General features: G+C 44.2%; 1 protein-coding gene across 6 annotated transcripts in view; it reads left to right on the forward strand.

The window, feature by feature from the left end:
* LOC123755711 (tRNA (guanine(10)-N2)-methyltransferase homolog) overlaps positions 1-22785 on the forward strand; it is a 306814-nt gene that overhangs the window by 140329 nt on the left and 143700 nt on the right. For all 6 annotated transcript variants that reach the window (XM_045738445.2, XM_045738446.2, XM_045738447.2 and 3 more), the window contains one exon: positions 14221-14337. In XM_045738445.2, the coding sequence (XP_045594401.2) occupies positions 14221-14337 (117 nt within the window). The remainder of the gene's footprint in view (positions 1-14220; positions 14338-22785) is intronic.

Below are 22785 nucleotides of genomic sequence, written 5' to 3' on the forward strand. Positions count from 1 at the left end.
GTTTACAAGAGCCCTGATGAAGGTGTGGTGAACCCTGTGTATCCGTGGGCCGTTTAAATCTTGCGTAGTACTCCAAAGCATCATATGATGCGATGCGCAATTTAAGGGTTAAAGGGCGCGGGTCTCCCAGGTTGTCGGCAGGATTATTCGGTCCAGCCAGCCTGTGGTGTATTCCCGTCGTTTGTAAGTTAGCGGCTTTGGCGGCGGTTTTTGGTAATATGTTTTGGCCTGACATTCATGCATGGTGCTTGTGGGGGGTCGAACAGGATCCTGGCCACATGGTACCTCGTTAACCCCTTACTTGCTCTTGCAATTATAGACTGCAATGCCCAGGAGCAAAAAAATAAAAAAAATAGGCTTATAAAAGTGTTCATTTGAGTTCCCTCATCACGGGAAAAAATAATGAAAAATGTATGTAGCATATATTAGCCACAATTGGGTGGGGAAGTCTGGCAAAAATGAGGCGTTGATAGAGCAAGCGTCGGAGAGAGGTCTGCTCCACCTGTTGCTCGAGAGCTGTCAGGCGGGAGTTGCCACAAAGATATTATTACTTAATTATTTCAGTGTCTCTGATTTTTTCTTAGTTTTTCTAGGGGGAGCCCCTTCGGCTCCCTGGAACTATCCAGGCTGATATGTATCTACAGTATTAGCATTCTGTCAGCAGGTGGTGTTGGCATTCTGTTAGCAGAATGCACCAAAAACACCATCCCCTACCACCAGACTTCTCTGACACCACCCACCACCAAAGACACCACCCCCACCTCTGACACTACCATTTTTATGAATTCTTCATTTTGACTACGTAATATAATAAAATAATGTTACAAGCAACTGAAATGGTAAAATATTTTCGAGTTTAGTACGGAGTGTATTGAGGCAGCAGCGGGAAGCCACGTGGGGCAGCAGTCAGCGGGTCACTCAGGCCAGACTCGGTAGAGGCGTCTCACTCAAAACGCCGCCCGACACTCTCATAGAGGCTAGCTGTCTTCCTAACCCCCAAATATATCCCCCCTCACCATTGACGCACCCATTTATTAGGAATTCTTCGTTTTGACTATGGAATATGATAGAATGGTGTTACAAACAACTGAAATGGTAACATTTCTCAGCTAATTTCTTAAAAAAGCAGACAGTAAGTGAAACACCTAGGTGGTGGCAGCCGGCGCCAGCCATGTGTTGCCAATTACTGTAGCTGAGATCTCACCACCACCAACACCACCTGCCTTCCTTGACAACAGCCTCCACCACTGACACCACTTGCCTTCCTTGACAACAGCCTCCACCACTGACACCACTTGCCTTCCTTGACAACAGCCTCCACCACTGACACCACTTGCCTTCCTTGACAACAGCCTCCACCACTGACACCACTTGCCTTCCTTGACAACAGCCTACACCACTGACACCACTTGCCTTCCTTGACAACAGCCTCCACCACTGACACCACTTGCCTTCCTTGACAACAGCCTCCACCACTGACACCACTTGCCTTCCTTGACAACAGCCTCCACCACTGACACCACTTGCCTTCCTTGACAACATCCTCCACCACTGACACCACTTGCCTTCCTTGACAACAGCTTCCACCACTGACACCACTTGCCTCCCTTGACAACAGCCTCCACCACTGACACCACTTGCCTTCCTTGACAACAGCTTCCACCACTGACACCACTTGCCTTCCTTGACAACAGCTTCCACCACTGACACCACTTGCCTCCCTTGACAACAGCCTCCACCACTGACACCACTTGCCTCCCTTGACAACAGCTTCCAACACTTGCCTTCCCTGACAACAGCTTCCAACACTGACACCACTTGCCTCCCTTGACAACAGCCTCCACCTCTGACACCACTTGCCTCCCTTGACAACAGCCTCCACCTCTGACACCACTTGCCTCCCTTGACAACAGCCTCCACCACTGACACCACTTGCCTCCCTTGACAACAGCCTCCACCACTGACACCACTTGCCTCCCTTGACAACAGCTTCCAACACTTGCCTTCCCTGACAACAGCTTCCAACACTGACACCACTTGCCTCCCTTGACAACAGCTTCCACCACTGGCCTTCCTTGACAACAGCCTCCACCACTGGCCTCCCTTGACAACAGCCTCCACCACTGGCCTCCCTTGACAACAGCCTCCACCTCTGACACCACTTGCCTCCCTTGACAACAGCTTCCACCACTGGCCTCCCTTGACAACAGCCTCCACCACTTGCCTCCCTTGACAACAGCTTCCACCACTGACACCACTTGCCTCCCTTGACAACAGCTTCCACCACTGACACCACTTGCCTCCCTTGACAACAGCTTCCACCACTGACACCACTTGCCTCCCTTGACAACAGCTTCTACCACTGGCCTTCCTTAACAACAGCTTCCACCACTTGCCTCCCTTGACAACAGCTTCCAACACTGGCCTTCCTTGACAACAGCTTCCACCACTGGCCTTCCTTGACAACAGCTTCCACCACTGGCCTTCCTTGACAACAGCTTCCACCACTGGCCTTCCTTGACAACAGCTTCCACCACTGGCCTTCCTTGACAACTGCTTCCACCACTGGCCTTCCTTGACAACAGCTTCCACCACTGGCCTTCCTTGACAACAGCTTCCACCACTGGCCTTCCTTGACAACAGCTTCCACCACTGGCCTTCCTTGACAACAGCTTCCACCACTGGCCTTCCTTGACAACAGCTTCCACCACTGGCCTTCCTTGACAACAGCTTCCACCACTGGCCTTCCTTGACAACAGCTTCCACCACTGGCCTTCCTTGACAACAGCTTCCACCACTGGCCTTCCTTGACAACAGCTTCCACCACTGGCCTTCCTTGACAACAGCTTCCACCACTGGCCTTCCTTGACAACAGCTTCCACCACTGGCCTTCCTTGACAACAGCTTCCACCACTGGCCTTCCTTGACAACAGCTTCCACCACTGGCCTTCCTTGACAACAGATTCCACTACTTGCGTCCGTTGACAACAACTTCCTTCACCTGCCTCCCCTGACAACAGATTCCACTACTGACACCACCAGTCTTTTCTGACAACGCTAACTCCACCTGCCTCCATTGAGAATAACTTCCATCACCTACCCCCTGACACCAAATCTCACCAATGACACCACCTGCCTCCCTTGACATCATTTTAAAATCTTTCAACCATTTCTCCCTGGAAACAATGGGTAAGCAAAATAAAACACACACTAACTGTTTACACTTTGGTGAATCATAGTTGATGACAGCCACCTCTGACGCTCGGTCTCGTAATCACTTGAACAAATAATCCTCACTTAATCGAACATCTGTATGTTCCACTGAACATTTAGTACCTAATTCAATTTGTTCGGATCATCCGGGAATTCGATAGAGCGGGGTTCGTTAGAGTGAGGATGCACTTTATCTATTTACTGCTAGGTAACAGGGGCATCAGGGTGAAAGAAACTGCCCATTTGTTTCTGCCTCCACTGGGGATATAACCCGGAACCTCAGGGAGCCGGTCGGCCAGGCGGACAGCACGCTGGACTTGTGATCCTGTGGTCCTGGGTTCAATCCCAGGCGCCGGCGAGAAACAATGGGCAGAGTTTCCTTCACCCTATGCCCCTGTTACCTAGCAGTAAAATAGGTACCTGGGTGTTAGTCAGCTGTCACGGGCTGCTTCCTGGGGGTGGAGGCCTGGTCGAGGACCGGGCCGCGGGGACACTAAAAAGGCCCGAAATCATCTCAAGATAACCTCAAGAATCTCAAGATAACTGAATCCGAAGCACTGTCCACTCAGCTGTCAGGCCCCCTTTTACTACTCTCTAATATGCATAAAGTACCATAATTTTGAGTATAGCAATGTTTCACACATTTTATTATATAAATGTGTCACACTACACACTTTTGAATAATATTACTGCAAAAAAAAATAAGAAAAATCAATCAGACATTGAAATAATTAGGTAATAATATCTTTGTGACAACTCTCGCCTGACAGCTCGGGGGGAGCTGACCGCCTCTGACGATTACTCTTTCAACGCCTCAATTTTGCAAGATTTTCTTGCCCTATTGCACCCAAAATGTCACCTACGATTCCCCCCGTACCCCCTCCCCCATGGTCAGAGAATGCTTGTGGGTATACAATATTTATGCTTAATTTCACAATGCTTGTGGGTATACAATATTTTTTGTTGTTCCATTGTCTGTGGAGATATAGAGATTGTCTGGTTTGCCGACTCTAGAACACGCAACATATAATTGTCCATGTGAGAAGCAATCCGTGTTGTGATAAACTGCACAATTCTAAACATTGGCCCTGAGCTTTGTTGATGGTGATTGCAATCGCCAATCAAATTGGAAATTACAAAATTTTAAATTGAAATGGCATATCTGTTGGAATCATAGGAATGCGAGGAATGAGAACATCTTCACCTTTGAAAGGTCCTGTCAAGATTGTTGCTTCTACGACGTTGCTGATTAATTTTTTTACTGCAAGGTGCATTGTGTTGCAAAACTTTTGCTAATTGATATTTCGCAACATGATAATTTGCAAGCAGATTTTGAACTGTAGTACGTGTGGTTGCATCCCTGGCAGATCGAAGTGAATTAAAAAATTCTGTTAAATAATTAACAGCTTCATCTGCTTCCTCAACAGTGTCGACTGACTTGTATCGAGGAATTACAGGTAATGTTTGCCTGAAATCTCCTGCAAGCAATGTTAATGCGTTCCCAAATGGTCTGATGTTTCCATGAAAATCTTGCAATGATCGATCAAGAGGCTCGAGCGATTTTTTGTGGCCCATTGTGCATTCATCCCAGACGATACGCTTACATTTGTGCAATACTATTCCCATGCTGGATGCTTTGGAAATGTTGCACATGTGAGTTTCAATGAATTGCATGTTCAATGGCAATTTCAAAGCCGAAGTAACAGTTCTTCCACCTGGTAACAGTGTCGCAGCTATTCCGGACGATGCAAGAGCTACTAATAAGTTTATGCCATTTTGGGATCAAAATGCTGCCAGAATCAATCTAATTAGGAAGGTTTTACAGTTCCTCCTGGCGCATCTAAGAAGATTTCTCCAAACCCGTTATTGACAGTTTGAATTATTTGATTGTAAATGCCTTTTCGCTCAAGCGTTAGCTTAGGAATATTTGATTGCACATACTACAACAGATCGCTCGTGTTGTAATCTTGTTCACGATGCAATTCTACATCGAACGAAGCAGCAGCAGATCGATTCAGTGATGGCATTTCCAATTGATTTAGAACTTTGTTTGCGATTTCTAAGCACAAATCTTCAATCATTATCAACGCTTTGTTGTAGATTTCTGATGTAAAATCCATGTTCAGATTTAAATTTTCCTTCGTATTCGATGGATAATATTTTCAGCCATGTGCGATTTATATTTCTCCTATAACTCTGTTGTAGATGAATGAGAGCAGGCGGTCAATATGATTGCAAACAATGCCCGAATTTGATTTGGATGTGACGTGTTGGACGTGTCATTAATGCATACATCCCAGTGTCGGTCGTTCTCCAATAAATTCAGAGTTTGACATGCATTACAGAAAGTGGCATGTGTTACGCTGTTGACAAATCTCAGTAGCTGGAAAGACGTTGGACCGAACACATTTACCAACAGTATGCGAAGAAAGAAGCATTCATCTTGATTGGGATGCACGGTGTACAGAGCCTATCGTAGTTTATTTAAATATGCCAGGTTGCCCGTCGAATCACTCTCCTTGTTTGCGTCGTTCAAATGATTTTCTACCGGTATTCCTTGTGTAATACATGGGCTCTTCCAAATTCAGTAGTGTTTTTGCAAACGCGTCATTTTGACATAGCGTGAAGAAAGCTGTCAATGTTGTAGCTGGTAGATTCATAGCTGTTTGTTGCACATTTGCAGCTGTGAAATAAAGGTGTTGTCCATTTTTTTTTTAAACAAAAAATACTAACGAAATATTTCAATTCAAAGGCAGATCAATCAACACAGCTCAATTTCACCACCAATTGCACTGAAAAATAAGAAGAACAGTTAAAAAACGACATGAAAAACAATGAAAAAAGAAACAAATAAGCTATACCCACGAAATGAACAGTATGGTAAACAACACAGCGCAATTCCAATGCAACGTCACACAAAATAATTAAATATAAATAAAGATAAATCAAAATCTATGAAAATTCAATTTATCAATGCAATCGGAAACATTGAAATGGAATCATAACATATTTTGTATATCGTGTAATTACCTAAGTGTAGTTACAGGATGAGAGCTACGCTCGTGGTGTCCCGTCTTCCCAGCACTCTTTGTCATATAACGCTTTGAAACTACTGACGGTCTTGGCCTCCACCACCTTCTCACTTAACTTGTTCCAACCGTCTACCACTCTATTTGCGAAGGTGAATTTTCTTATATTTCTTCGGCATCTGTGTTTAGCTAGTTTAAATCTATGACCTCTTGACCTCTTATTCTTGAAGTTCCAGGTCTCAGGAAGTCTTCCCAGTCGATTTTATCAATTCCTGTTACTATTTTGTACGTAGTGATCATATCACCTCTTTTTCTTCTGTCTTCTAGTTTTGGCATATTTAATGCTTCTAACCTCTCCTCGTAGCTCTTGCCCTTCAGTTCTGGGAGCCACTTAGTAGCATGTCTTTGCACCTTTTCCAGTTTGTTGATGTGCTTCTTAAGATATGGGCACCACACAACAGCTGCATATTCTAGCTTTGGCCTAACAAAAGTCATGAACAATTTCTTTAGTATATCGCCATCCATGTATTTAAATGCAATTCTGAAGTTAGAAAGCATTGCATAGGCTCCTTGCACAATATTCTTTATGTGGTCCTCAGGTGATAGTTTTCTATCTAGAACCACTCCTAGATCTCTTTCTTTATCAGAATTCTTTAAAGATTTCTCACATAATATATAGGTTGTGTGGGGTCTATGTTCTCCTATTCCACATTCCATAACATGACATTTATTAACATTAAATTCCATTTGCCAAGTGGTGCTCCATATACTTATTTTGTCCAGGTCTTCTTGAAGGGCATGACAGTCATCTAAATTTCTTATCCTTCCTATTATCTTAGCATCATCAGCAAACATGTTCATATAATTCTGTATACCAACTGGTAGATCATTTATGTACACAATAAACATCACTGGTGCAAGAACTGAACCCTGTGGTACTCCACTTGTGACATTTCTCCATTCCGATACATTGCCTCTGATTACTGCCCTCATTTTTCTATCAGTCAGAAAATTTTTCATCCATGATAGAAGCTTACCTGTCACCCCTCCAATATTTTCCAGTTTCCAGAACAACCTCTTATGTGGAACTCTGTCGAAAGCCTTTTTTAGGTCCAGATAGATGCAGTCAACCCAACCATCTCTTTCCTGTAATATCTCTGTGGCTCGATCATAGAAACTGAGTAAATTCGATACACAGGATCTTCCAGATCGAAAACCATACTGTCTGTCTGATATTATATCATTTCTCTCCAGGTGTTCTACCCATTTAGTTTTGATTAGCTTTTCCAATACTTTCACTATTACACTTGTCAATGATACAGGTCTATAATTGAGGGGGTCTTCCCTGCTACCACTTTTGTAGATTGGAACTATGTTAGCCTGTTTCCACACGTCTGCTACGATTCCTGTACACAGTGTAATTACCTAAGTGTAATTACCTAAGTGTAGTTACAGGATGAGAGCTACGCTCGTGGTGTCCCGTCTTCCCAGCACTCTTTGTCATATAACGCTTTGAAACTACTGACGGTCTTGGCCTCCACCACCTTCTCACTTAACTTGTTCCAACCGTCTACCACTCTATTTGCGAAGGTGAATTTTCTTATATTTCTTCGGCATCTGTGTTTAGCTAGTTTAAATCTATGACCTCTTGTTCTTGAAATTCCAGGTCTCAGGAAGTCTTCCCTGTCGATTTTATCAATTCCTGTTACTATTTTGTATGTAGTGATCATATCACCTCTTTTTCTTCTGTCTTCTAGTTTTGGCATATTTAATGCTTCTAACCTCTCCTCGTAGCTCTTGCCCTTCAGTTCTGGGAGCCACTTAGTAGCATGTCTTTGCACCTTTTCCAGTTTGTTGATGTGCTTCTTAAGATATGGGCACCACACAACAGCTGCATATTCTAGCTTTGGCCTAACAAAAGTCATGAACAATTTCTTTAGTATATCGCCATCCATGTATTTAAATGCAATTCTGAAGTTAGAAAGCATAGCATAGGCTCCTTGCACAATATTCTTTATGTGGTCCTCAGGTGATAGTTTTCTATCTAGAACCACTCCTAGATCTCTTTCTTTATCAGAATTCTTTAAAGATTTCTCACATAATATATAGGTTGTGTGGGGTCTATGTTCTCCTATTCCACATTCCATAACATGACATTTATTAACATTAAATTCCATTTGCCAAGTGGTGCTCCATATACTTATTTTGTCCAGGTCTTTTTGAAGGGCATGACAGTCATCTAAATTTCTTATCCTTCCTATTATCTTAGCATCATCAGCAAACATGTTCATATAATTCTGTATACCAACTGGTAGATCATTTATGTACACAATAAACATCACTGGTGCAAGAACTGAACCCTGTGGTACTCCACTTGTGACATTTCTCCATTCTGATACATTGCCTCTGATTACTGCCCTCATTTTTCTATCAGTCAGAAAATTTTTCATCCATGATAGAAGCTTACCTGTCACCCCTCCAATATTTTCCAGTTTCCAGAACAACCTCTTATGTGGAACTCTGTCGAAAGCCTTTTTTAGGTCCAGATAGATGCAGTCAACCCAACCATCTCTTTCCTGTAATATCTCTGTGGCTCGATCATAGAAACTGAGTAAATTCGATACACAGGATCTTCCAGATCGAAAACCATACTGTCTGTCTGATATTATATCATTTCTCTCTAGGTGTTCTACCCATTTAGTTTTGATTAGTTTTTCCAATACTTTCACTATTACACTTGTCAATGATACAGGTCTATAATTGAGGGGGTCTTCCCTGCTGCCACTTTTGTAGATTGGAACTATGTTAGCCTGTTTCCACCCGTCTGCTACGATTCCTGTACACAGGGATGCCTGAAAGATCAGGTGAAGTGGAATGCTGAGCTCAGATGCACATTCTCTCAGAACCCATGGTGAAACGCCATCTGGGCCAGCTGCTTTGTTCTTACCGAGCTCCTTGAGCATTTTTTCCACTTCGTCTCTAGACACCTCTATGTGTTCTATGTTGTTCTCTGGAATTCTTATTGTATCTGGTTCCCTAAAGATTTCATTTTGTACAAACACACTTTGGAACTTTTCGTTTAGTGTTTCACACATTTCCTTTTCATCTTCCGTGAATCTATTTCCCATTTTCAACCTCTGAATATTATCCTTTACCTGCAATTTGTTGTTTATGAATTTATAGAATAGACCTGGTTCTGTTTTACATTTGTCCGCAATCCCTTTTTCAAAATTTCTTTCTGCCTCTCTCCTCACTGCCGTGTAGTTGTTTCTCGCATCTTTGTATCGCTGGTATGTTTGGGGGTTCGGCCTCTTCCTGTATTGATTCCATTTTTGTGTCTTTCGGTCTCTAGCCCTCTCGCAATTTCTATTGAACCAATCCTGTTTCCTAGTTCTGCATCTCTGTTTTGGTATAAATTTTTTTGTGCCTTTATCATATATTTCACAAAACTTGCCATACATCTCATTCACTTCCTTGCCTAGCATCAAGTCTGTCCAATTATACTCACTAAAAAAATTTCTAAGGTCACCATAATGTCCTCTCCTGAAGTCTGGTTTTTCAACTGCTTCAACCTCCTTATTTTCTTCCAGCTTATAACGCATTGCATACTTTATTCCCAAAAAGACATGGTCACTTTTACCCAAGGGAGGAAGGTACTGAATGTCAAATATCTCTTCCTCCTTCCTGGTAAATATCAAATCTAGCATGGAGGGAACGTCCCCTTCCCTCATCCTCGTAGCTTGTTTAACATGTTGATACAAGAATGTTTCCAGGATGAGGTCTATGTTGTATGTTGGTGGTGTTGTATGTTGCATGCTCTTACATGCAACAGATGGTGCTGTTTTTCAAAAAATGCATGTTTTTACCTGTCACAAGTGTGGCATCTAAATAGTAGGTATATAAATACTTGCACGTATTCGAATGGAACATTGTGTCAAAATTTCAAAGCAATCGGTAAAGAACTTTTGGAGATTACAGTGTGTGTTGCTCTTACGTCCTACAGATGGCACTTTTTTTCAAAAATGCATGTTTTTCCCTGTCACAGGTGATGCATGCATATAGTAGGTATATAAAAACACTCGAATATTCGAATGCAATGTTGTATCAAAATTTCAGAGCAATCGGTAAGGAGGTTTCGAAGATTTCTCTCACATGAAAAACACACGAAAAACACAGCTTTTCAAAAAAATATATTTTTTCTCGTCGCAGACGTGACATCTATATAGTATGTATATAAAAACCCGCTCGGATGCGAATGGAACGTTGTATGAAAATTTCAAGGCAATCGGTGAAGAACTTTCGGGGATTAGCGATTCTGAACAAACGAACATTTCCATTTTTATTTATATAGATTATAGGTGGCAGATTGTCACCTGCTCTCTGTGCCTCTTTGAGGGGAGGGGAAGGAGCCAGGTTCTGGCACTGGTCCCTAGTAGCCCAAACAGAACTATCCAGGACTGATGTTACCTTTAACCACCGTGCTGCGCAGAGTTTATTGTGAAATTCCCCCGGTGCTCATGAAATAAAGTGTTCCCAAAAATTCTTTTTTCTTTGTAAAATGATAAATTCCCTTCCCTGAACATGTCTATGTAAAAATAAATACCAAATTCCACTTACTTTGGCTGTGGGTATGTGGACAAGGTGCACTGTGATGTCATCAGGGCCTGGTCGCCCGTGGGTGAATCGCCCAGACACGGTCGCGTGAGCCATTCAAGCACCGGGTGTTGCCACAAATATATTTTCAATTATTTGTTGTATGTATTTCCAATGCAGTTTTATTTGTTTTTTTATCATATATGATGCATATTTGTGTCCTTTACAATATGTGCACAGTAGAACGTTCATAATGTTCCATGGAACTATGATACATGTGTCAGTAATGTGTTCACAATAAATGTTTATTGTCGCAATATTACCTGTTAACACTTTCGGCCGGGCATGACGCAGCATTGCGTCATCCGTTTACTGGCGGTAATACTGGGGATGACGCAGCATTGTGTCATCCACTTTAAATAATCGCCAAAAATCAGGTTTTTATCCGATTTTTTTGGGACTGGTTTTAAAATACGCGCCGATGTCTTCCCATTTTCTTTGTTGAGCCTCGTGGTCCTCAGGCGGCTTGGCACACGCCGTGGGCCCATTGTTTTCGCTCCACTGTTGTGACCAATGTTGCCTCCCCTCGCATCTCAAACGTGTGAACATTTCGGCTATTTTCCGTGGCTATATTTCTTACTGCGGCTTTAGAAACTATCTACACTTACTCCACAATGGATAGTGATCATGAACAAGGCCCTTCCAGGAAGAAAATTGCGAAAGAAAGGCTTGAAAAGGGCGGGAATTGGGAGTGTAGCTGGAAGGCTTCTGAGCACTCACTTGCGGCTAACGCGTGGCCCGTCTTCAACTCGTCGGCGGTTGGAGCGTGACCATGTTTTTTATTTTATATGCTAATGTTCCTATAGAGAATTCTATTGCGAACCAAAATGAAAGACCAAGGACGAAAATTGAGGTGACCAGAGTGAAAATAGTGAAAACATTTTATTGCGTTTGCGCGCTCCTGGGAAACTCGTTCGCACTTTCTCTGTTTGCTGCGGGTAATTAGCCGGGCTTTTGGAGTTTATATGCATTTAGTGCTGTAGAGAATTCTATTGCGAACACAATGATACAAAATTTAATCTCGTAGGACGAGAATTAAGGTGACAAAGTTGAAGAGAGTATACACTTTTCAGAATTTACGTGCGCTCCCGTGACACCCTGGGTCCCCAACCCGTTCTCGCAAATTCGTAAAGTCAATATTGACTTATTAACTACGTGTATAGGTGATATACTAAACATAATAGATACCCTTAAAAAGATTCATAGAAAACACCAACCTTACCTAACCTTCTTAGTATCTTAAGATAAGCATCTAATTGCTTCGTAATTACAATTATTACTTAACCTATACCTATTATAGGTTAGGTAATAATTGTAATTGCGAAGCAATAAGATGCTTATCTTAACATACTAAGTAGGTTAGGTAAGGTCGGTGTTTTCTATGAATCTTTTTAAGGGTATCTATTATGTTAAGTATGTCACCTATGCACATATTTAATAAGTCAATATTGACTTATTAAATTTGCGAGAACGGGTTGCTCAAGATTGCTTCGTACTTAACCACTTAACTGCACCAACCGAGTATTCTCGGTTGGTGGGAAACTGTGCCAACCGAGAAAACTCTTTTTGATTTTTCGTAACCAATTCTAAATGTGTACGAGGTTGGTTGTGTACGAAATGGACTCTTAGGACCTCCAGTGAGAGGCAGCCATCTTGGAAAAAATTCCCAGAATGCCCTAGGGCTGCTGGCTGGTTTAGTACTGAATGAGCAAACCATGGGTGGTTGCTCTGGCTCAACCGCCTCTGGCTCCCAAACACCTGTCTGAGGCGGTGTTGAAAGATAATGCTCTGTTGGTGAAATTCAAACCTTATTGTTTGAAGAACTTAAGGGTCATAATATTGGGGAAGCTAGGCGCAATAAGGACCTAACACAAAGGTCGGATGCAAGTAATACAGCACCTATGAGGACGATATAGCGAGCGTATCCAGTTGTAGCTCTGAGCGTCACCCTTACAATCCTATGCTATCTACAATTTATTTAGATGATACATAGATGAATCATTTTCTGCATTCAGTGATGATTCATCTGATACAAATAGCATAGATGAACAGTGTTAGCCGCTTCCATGCTGGTGTTTTTTATAGATATTTTCAAGAATACCTGAATCTCTTTCTGACTGATGGACTCTCTTGAGGTAAGCTGAATCTCTTCCTGTGTGGGACCATACAAAGTGATCTTTTCAAGACTACCTTACAAATTTATCTTTTCCTATAATCTTTTCAATATTACCTTATGCTTTACATTTACAAGCTTGACTACATACAACCTACAAGTACTAAGCCAAGGGTGTATGTGAGAGCATTATTTGCAAGCACACAGAATGAAGAAACAGGAAGCGAAAATTTATCTGTACCTGGTGCACTGAGAGCGAAGTCGCGCTGTGTACCATGGGCTACTAGTTGATTATTACTCACTTCCGAAGTATGAGTGTGTAATACAGTGTGTTACTGTGTAAATAGTGTGTGAAACTGTACATATTGTAATTTTAGTGAATCTTTAACAGGTAATATTGCGACAATAAACATTTATTGTGGACACTTTTTAACACTTTCGCGCACCCCGCCCGCCACCCCTCAACTGTGCGATATGGGACCCCAACCCGTTCTCGCAAATTTAATAAGTCAATATTGACTTATTAAATATGTGCATAGGTGACATACTTAACATAATAGATACCCTTAAAAAGATTCATAGAAAACACCGACCTTACCTAACCTACTTAGTATGTTAAGATAAGCATCTTATTGCTTCGCAATTACAATTATTACCTAACCTATAATAGGTATAGGTTAAGTAATATACACGTAGTTAATAAGTCAATATTGACTTTACGAATTTGCGAGAACGGGTTGTCTTGAGAAGATAGTTTCAGTGAACCACTGGGGCTCCTCCAGAAATTGGCATTTCATTACATTCAATGCTGGGTTTTTACTCATTGGTTCTGGGAAAATGTTTACTTGCTTGGCCTGGTGCAGAGGCCATGTTGCCCGTGATTTGGGCTTCGGCATCCTTGCCTAAGATGTTCACACCCGTCCTTTGTGAGGCTGATGACTCATGTGTGAAGCTATCTCAGCTATCTACAAGGATCTGACAAGACCCAACCAGAAAGAGGCATTTCATTACATCCAGTGTTGGTTTTTAAGTTAATTCTCAATTTCAGCTAATAAATTACATTGCTTTTTTGATAATTTTGTTGAATGTACATATATTAGCTTAATTAATATCTAACACAATTGTATTTATAGAAGTGAAATATATTAATTAGAAGATATCTAAACATAACAAGCCTAATTTATAAATTAATTCAGAATTTCTTTTTTGCAGTCTTTGAGTTACCTTCCTTTTGAGGGCAGTGTGGACCTCAAGAATGCTGACACATGCCTCCACTTAATTGAATATTATGGTTTACACCCAAATGTGATACCTCAAGCACCATTCATGGTTAGTTGCTGACGTATTCTTACCCAGGACAATTTTTCAATTAGCACTAGGGGAGAGATGTAGAGAGAAGAGAGATGTAGCAGATGTAGAGTATAAATGAGTTATCAATGAACAGGATGATGATAATTAGAGAAATTGTGGAGTACAAATAAGTCATGATTTAGCAAGAAGATAATTAGAACTATTGAAAAATTCAAATAAATTGTGATGAAACAGGATGCTATTTTGATAAATTGTGGAATGCAAATGAGTCATAATGGAACAGGATGGTAATTGGAATAATTATGGCATACACATAAGTTCCAATCAATTCTAATATAACTCGTCACACTTGTTATACTTTGATCATTTGTGAGGGAGTGCTTGAATCTAGCCATCTTTCCACGGCTCTGCCTCTTTCTGAAGTTGGCCAGCAGTGTCCCGCTTAGTCGACCTTCTCTTCCGCTCTTCATGTCTGGTCCTTCTGACACAGAGGGTACCATTCTCCCCAATGGCACTCGGGCACTTTCAAGGTGTCCCACCTGCGGAGTTCGTCGAGGCATCAGTCTGTAGTTCTTGGCGACTTTTCCGCCCCTTCCTTTCATAGTTGTTATTTCTGTAGGGAGCCTCTGTAGGCTCCCTGAAGCTATCTGAACTGGTATGTGCTATGTTAGTTTGGGGTCGTCAGTCACAAGAGTCCTTATGCCTACCGGGGACCACGCACCAGAACCTGGCCTCCTCAGAGAGGCGCAGGAGCAATGTCCTATGAGCACTTAACATTTAAAGCATGTCATAATTGCTATTGATTGTTGAAGGACCCAGATATGTAGGCAAATCAAAACAGACCATTGTCTGGTTATTCTTTGCAATCTACTTCCTGAAAGATAAAAAGAAACTCCCCTAGAAAGAAATCAAACAAGCAACTCTTCATGCAACTAGCACTCCCGCTCATTAGCGCTACCAAACCATCCCCCCCCCCCCTTTGAACAGGGGGTAAGGGATGTCGGCTCACCGGAGCCAGCAGCCCACCACCTCAGTACTTGAACTGATGTGCTGGCGGTCCGATCAGTCACTTCTGGCCTCAACTTCCTGTTCTGTATTTTGCCGTATGTGGCTGTGCCAGCAGTGTGTGTGGTGTGGTGGCCAGGTATCTTAGTGTACAGGAGCAGCATGCACCTAGGATTATCTTCCTAAGGTGCTCCATGTGTACTACCCTTGCATTTCAGGGTTATCTTCCCTGGGGCATTTGGAAATCACTCCCGTTTTAGGACTTCACCGCTTCGCGTTGTCTTCACCTTTGGGGTACATCGGGGATCACAGGCTTTCCATCTTGCCCCAGGTGGGGTGTTCTTGGCTGGGCAGGGCGCACTGCAACTGGCACATCTTGCACATGCAGCGGCCGACGATTCTCTCTGGCTGCCAACTTATTTGTTGTGTGTCTTCGTTTTTTTTTTCTAGCGTTTTCGTTTTTTTGTTCATGGAGGAGGTCTACCTAGCTTCTTATTAGGCTAGCCTAGGTTGTATTGGTGGTCCTCCTTTGTTGCCTCTGAGGTTTCATGGCTGCTACTGGTGGTCAGTTTGTCTACTGACAAATAGGGTTCTACCGGCTTAGCTGGCCCCAGTGCCTGGGCTTTATAAAGGGCTTACTCATCCTACGGACCCTTGAAATCCTGGTGGGCTTGGGGGGGAACCATGGAGGCATCTACCGAGGAGTTCTCTCTTGTCTTTTGCAAAGCTGAAGGTTGTTCATTGCCCCCTGCCTCAAGGAGTCAATCGTCCGTACTGCCTCCGTTATGCTGCTTGTTGGAGTGGTGACATTTACGACCCTGAATTTTGTGGGACTTGTTCCCCACTTGTGCTTCAATTTACCCATTCCTTGTCTGTTGATCTCAGGGATCAGGTGGCGGCTGCGTTACATGCTCGATTCTCCTTATTGCAACAGGCCAGGCTGGTTGCCCGGTTGGAGGCCCCAGAGCTGTCCTGCTTGGGTTTAGGGCCCAGGATTTAGGGAAGTTGGTCGCATTGACATTGTTTGTATTCACACCCCACTTCCTTCCCAGGTGGGTGTGGTTCTCCCTGCTCCTTCCTCTCTGCTTCCAGCTCCCAAGTGTCTGAGGGTTTTGGAGTCAAGGTGGTATTTTTGTTCAGGATGAGGATTGGGTAGCTTTGGGGGGCTGCCCCTTCAGATTCGGGCACAGAGGTGGTTGGCCCGATTTTCCCGCCAGAACTTCCGAGTCAACCCAGCAGACTCCCTTCTTGAAAGCTTTTCCCATGGACTCCACCTTTTCTTCAGAGGTGGTGTGCGTGGATCAGGGCTCTGCCCCGAAGCCTTTGTCGGGGATTCCCAGGGCTTGGAAGGAGTCCACTTGGAGCTGTTGGGCTCCTTTTGATCCTGCTTGGGCCCTTGTGCCCTCTGGGGAGGTGTTGTTGGTGCAGGGGAGGGAGTTTTCTTCCCCTCCTTCCCTTTCTGACTTAGTATTACCATATTTGCTGGTAATATGCACCCTCGTGTTGGATGCATCCATTTTTTGCTTGGATGTTTTGTAATATAAGTGTTATATTACATTTCCTGGGGAACTGGAGGAAGCCCATCTGGTTCTCTCCCAAGATCGGACTGGCTGGGCCTTGTGTGGGACTTTCGGACCGCTTCCATGTCTCTCCCTCCTGCGGCGTTGCTGCGGCATTGCTGTGGCTGCAGTTCCACATTCCGCTGTTTCTGGTTGGGTCCCAGGTCACTCGTCAGTGGCTCGAGCAGTTGTACAGGAGTTTGAACTTCGCCGCGCTGGTTTACTCACCGGATCGGGTATGGCTTCTTCACTGCCTGTTCTGGTTCCTTCAGGGCTATCCCTTCTATCTCCCTCGTGACCGCTGGGTTTGCCCCCCCCCCATGGAGGCCTTGCATCGGCTGCTGCATCTCCGACTTCCTCTTCGGGTTTTTTGGGGTTCGGTGCTTTGGTGCCTTCCCGAGCCCTCAGTCGATGTGTTCATGGATGCCTCATCTCTCAGCTGGGGCTTTGTGACCAGTGCTCACCAGGCTGGTCAGGGGTGGTAAGGTCTGTCCTTCCATTGGGCTCACATCACGGCCCTCTTTGGTCCTTCACTCTTTGGGGCTGGTCGCTTCGAGTGATTCGCTGGTTTTAAAATAAAACCAATATATAAACGCTGGTTTTATTGCATGTTCTTTTATGGTGCTTTTAGTACCCCTGCTCTTACCTCCTCTCAGTTCAGCAGTTTCGTTGTTTATATTTTTGGCAAGTGTTTTGCTATACAGATTGTGAAACCTGGGTTTCTGAGTGTGATGTTTTGTGTTGCTGCGACTGGCAGCCAGGGGTGGCGCACCAGCCGTGGCACACAATCCTGTTTCAGTAGAACCACCCACACCATTATCATCAACTTAAAACCCTGAAAAATTATCATTTCCTGCACAAGCCAAGCTAGCCACTCTGCTCTAGATAAACGGTTCATCTTATAATTTCTCAATATCAGGACCAGGAAGCTTGTTAGGCTTATCCATGTCCTGTCTAGGGAACTACAGGCATACCTCAGAATGCGAGTTTAATCCGTTCCTGGAGACGCCTCGCCTTCCGAAAACTCGCATTCCGAAGTTAATTTCCCCATAAGAAATAAAGGGAAATGAATTAATCCGTTCCTGACTACCCCAAAAACCCCACATCAAACTAAATTTTTATACCTAATTTACCTAATTCATCTAAATAAACCTACAAAACTATGTTCCAGTTATTACTTACCTTACTGTCGAGTGCTGTAGGCGTATGGAAGATGGTGAGGAGGGGGGAGGAGGAGAGGAGTTACTGTTTGGAAGGGGAGTCCCCTTCCATAATCACATCAGGCAGTGAGGACCTTTCTGGTGTGCTCTCCCTGGGACGTTTAACCTGAGTGCCACTAGGTCCTGGTTGAGGCTCACTGCTCGATTTCTTCACCAAATATTTGTCCATGGAAGCTTGCTTTTCCCTTCTTCGCAAGCTCTCTCTGTAGTAAGGCATCACATTGTCATTGAAAAGATTAAGACAACGGCCTACTACAGCTTTGTCTGGGTGAGTATGTTCAATAGTTGTTTGAATCTCTTCCCACATCTGACACACCTTCTTAATTACTGCAGAAGGGACATTCGCTGGTGCTGCTGCCACCACCTCCTCCTCCACTGCAGAATCATTCGCTGCTGTGTTGGCTTGCTGTTCCTGTTGAAGGGCTAGGAGTTCTTCGGTGGTCAGTTCTTCGTTGTGTTCTTCCACCAACTCCTCCACATCATCACCATCCAATTCCAAGCCCATTTTCTGGCCTAGACTAACAATTTCCTCAACAATAGGCGCATCATTTATAGGCTCAAACCCCTCAAAGTCTAGTTCTCTCACACCTTCAGGCCACAATTTTCTCCAGCCAGAGATCAGGGTTCTTTGAGTCACTTCTTGCCAGGCATTGTCAACGAGTTTTAAAGCACTACAAATGTTAAAATGCTCTCTCCAGAACTCTTTGAGGGTGAGGTTTGTGGCTTCAGTCACTTCAAAACATTTCCGGAAAAGTGCCCTTTCATACAGTTTCTTAAAATTCGCTATGATTTTCTGGTCCATAGGCTGAATTAGAGGAGTGGTGTTAGGAGGAAGGAATTTAACTGTGAGGAATTTATTGTATCTAGGCAACAAATCATCTTCCAAGCCTGGAGGATGAGCAGGAGCATTGTCAAGGAGAAGCACGGCTTTGAGTGGCAATTGTTTCTCCTGCAGATATTTTTCTATGGCAGGGCACAGCACTTCATTCACCCACTCCGAAAAAATAAGCCTAGTCACCCATGCTTTTTTATTAGACTTCCACATCACAGACAAACGGGTTTTCTGCACATTATACTGTTTGAAAACCCTTGGATTTTCAGAATGATACACTAGCAAGGGTTTAATTTTTAAATCGCCACTCGCATTTGAACACAGCACAAGCGTAAACCTATCTTTCATAGGCTTGTGTCCAGGCAAGGATTTTTCCTCCTTGGTAATGTATGTCCTCTTAGGCATTCTTTTCCAAAATAGTCCTGTTTCGTCACAATTAAACACTTGTTGCGGTAGGTATCCCTCAGCCTGTGCAAACTCTTTAAATTCGTCAATAAATCGTCCAGCGGCTGGTTTGTCTGAGCTGGCTGCCTCCCCATGCCTTGTAACACTATGGATACCACTTCTCTTTCTAAATTTTTCAAACCAGCCCCTGCTTGCCTTAAACTCTTTCTTATCTGCATCACTCGTTGCAGGGGTCTTCTTTAGAAGGTCTTCGTGCAACACCCTGGCTTTCTCAGAAATAATGGCCTCCGAAACACTATCACCCCTCAACTCCTTGTCGTGTATCCAAATTAATAACAACTTTTCCACTTCTTCAAGTATTTGTGGTCTTTGTGTCGTTAATGTTCTTACTCCTTTTGCCACATTAGCACTCATAATCTTATTTTTCTTCTTAAGTATAGTGCATATTGTTGATGTCGCTTTGTTGTACTGCCTACAAAGATCAACAACACGTGTACCGTTCTCATGCTTTCGAATGATCTCTTGTTTCTCCTCTATTGTCATCCTCACATGAGCTTTCTGGCCTTTATCCTTACCACTGGCTTTCTTGGGACTCATGGTGAGATATATAATAACAAATTGTATAGACAAATCACCAAAAATCCAACAAAACACTGAAAATTCACGACAAGAATTGATGTGGGGGTAGTCACTGCGCGCGAGACAATGGTGAACTGAGGGGCAGCAGGGCAGAGGGGCGACGATCGCCGAACGACCACGCGCTAGGTCGGCTGTACGCGTATCAACAAACTCGCGTTCAAACTCGACTCCCGAAGTAACCATCGCCTTCCGAGACAAATTTTTGGAGTAAATACACCTCGCCTTCCGAAAATCTCGCATACAGGGACAATCGCATTCCGAGGTACCACTGTACTGATCTTACCAAAGATGCATCTCTCGACAGTTGCCTAACTTCTTGATACCTATTTACTATTAAGTGGAACAGAAACATCAAGTGTGAAAGAACAGTTTCAACCGTCCCCTTCACGCCCGGGGTCCTCAGTTGTGAGCTGAGGATATACATCACTGTGCTTCAGGACCTTTTGGTCTTTATCTAACTTCCAGTATTAGGCTACCATTATATCAATTTATTTCTATACAAATATGCATCCCATCCATGGGTATACATATCTGCCATAGAATTTAATCCAGTTGTCAATAAAATATTTTGCATTGGCTTTGAAATATAAGTTTAGCCTTCAGTTAATATGTTTGCCATGATGTTTACTCATTGCCAACTCATCATTTAGGCAGACTGCCACATACAACTGGAATACATCTCTTGAATCTAATTCTGTCCATGACTACCCTATAGTCAGCAAGTAATTCCTCACTCCTGTGTTTTCCTATATTCATCTTCCCCCCCCCCCCCACCTCCTGCATTGCATGGAAAGCATATATAGTGATGTATTCTGTACAATATTTATGATAATCTTTATTTACTAATGATATTTGTACATGATTAGAATGATGGAATGCATACTGGGTAATGTAAAGAAAAATGTATGCAATTGAATTAACATTTTATAGCTTTTCTGGGGGAAGCTCTGTCGACTCCCCGGAGCTATCCAGGCTGATATGCTAATGTCAGACTTTGGCATCAGTCATGTGTATGGAGTTCTGTGGGTCTACTGGGGACCACAAGCCAGAACCTGGCCCCCCTCACTGAGGCACAAGGCGCCTATAGAACCCTTGTGTGGTTGGAAGCATTCTATGTCTGCCATCAACCGGCTTAGGCACCCCAGAAACAAACCCTTTTTCTGTGGGGAGCCCCTACGGCTCCCTGGAGCTTATCGGGCTAATATATTTTATATTAGACCAGGACATTAGCTATGGAGTTCAGACCTACCAGGGACCAGTGCCAGAACCTGGCCCCTTCAGAGAGGTTTCAGGGAACAATGGCCCTGGAAAACCCCCTTGTGGTTGGGGGTTTTCCTTATCTGCCATCAACCGGGGTCAGGCACCCAGAAAGGTAGGCATAACAAAACAAACCCCACATGGTAAAACACTAAAACAAAAAAACAAACAAGACAAGATAGAAACAAGAGATAGACAAGAGAGATAGAAACTCCCTACAATCCCAAGGAAACAAGCAAACATGCAATTATCACAATTTGCTGCTGTGCCGGTCGTCCGCGCAGTCAGCGCGGCGCCAGCTGCCTTCACTTCGTAAGCTAGTGTCAACTGGGACAGATGCTTCTCTGGCCTCAAGTTCCTGGGCGGTGTTTGCCTTGTGTGGCGTTCTCTGCTGTCTTGGTGTGGTGTGTGGTGGCCAGGAGTACCTAATCAGTGCCGAGGCTGCATGCTCTTAGGGGCTTTCTTCCCTAGGCGCCCTGTGAGTACTGCCACTGCGTGTCAGGGTTATCTTCCCTGGGGCGTTCGGGAACTGCTCATGTAGGGGTTCTTGCTGCTCGACACTTGCCTCGCCCTTGTGGCCAGCTGGGGCTTGGGGCCCTTGTTTGGCCTTGGGTAGGGAGTGGTGGTGTGCTGGTTAGGGCTTCAAGGTGTTGGGCGTCCTGCCACCTAAGCGGCGACCGGTTCCTGTTGCCTCTGGGGACGGTGTACTTTTGCGGGGGTTTTTCTTTTGTTTTGTTTTTGTTTGGCCTGGTGGAGGTTCTGCATCGTGGGCCTATAGTTCCCCTGATACTGTTTTGGTGGCCCTCTGCTAGGGCCCCGTGCTTGTACATGTCACAGGGATTTCCAGTGTTATGATCTACCCCTTGTTAGTTTGGGTTTCTTAACTGGTTAGCAACACCTTGCCCGGGCTTCTCATAGTTGTTACCCTACGGGCCCCGGAAATCCCTGTCGTGGCTCGGTGGACCTATGGATGCGTCTCCCGAGTTCCAGCCTGCCTTGTGCAGGTTTGAAGATTGCTGTGTGCCCTTGTCTCAGGGTGACAGTCACCTGTTTTGCCTCCATCATGCTGCCTGTTGGGTCAACGACACCTTTGACCCAGATTCTTACGAGTTGTGTTATCTGCTTGTGCTCCAGTTTTACTCTGAGGATGTTCCTGTTAGGGTACAGGCAGCATCCGCGTTGCATGTTAGGTTTAGGTTACTGCAACACTTGAGGTTGGTTTCCCACCCGGATGCTCCGAGGCTGCCCCGTTTTAGTTTTAGGGACCCGGACCTGGGGGCATTAGTCGCTTCAACTTTGGCTCCTTCCGCGCTCCGAGGTCCTTCCCATGTGGTTTATCCTGAACCTTCCCCCCTGTGTCCGGCTCCAAAACGTATGAGGGTTTCGGCTTCAGCACAGGGTTGTGAGGCTCAGGTGGCTTTGGGGGCTTCCCCATTTGGGTCGGAGACAGATGCATTTGAGGCAGGTTCCTCCGGCCAAGGCTTCTGGGTCCCACCAGCAGACCCCCTTCTTGTCTGCCTTTTCTTCAGGGGTAGAGGGTTTGGAGGAC

This window comes from Procambarus clarkii, chromosome 43, assembly GCF_040958095.1.
Source record: "Procambarus clarkii isolate CNS0578487 chromosome 43, FALCON_Pclarkii_2.0, whole genome shotgun sequence".
In the NCBI taxonomy this organism is placed as follows: Eukaryota; Metazoa; Arthropoda; class Malacostraca; order Decapoda; family Cambaridae; genus Procambarus; species Procambarus clarkii.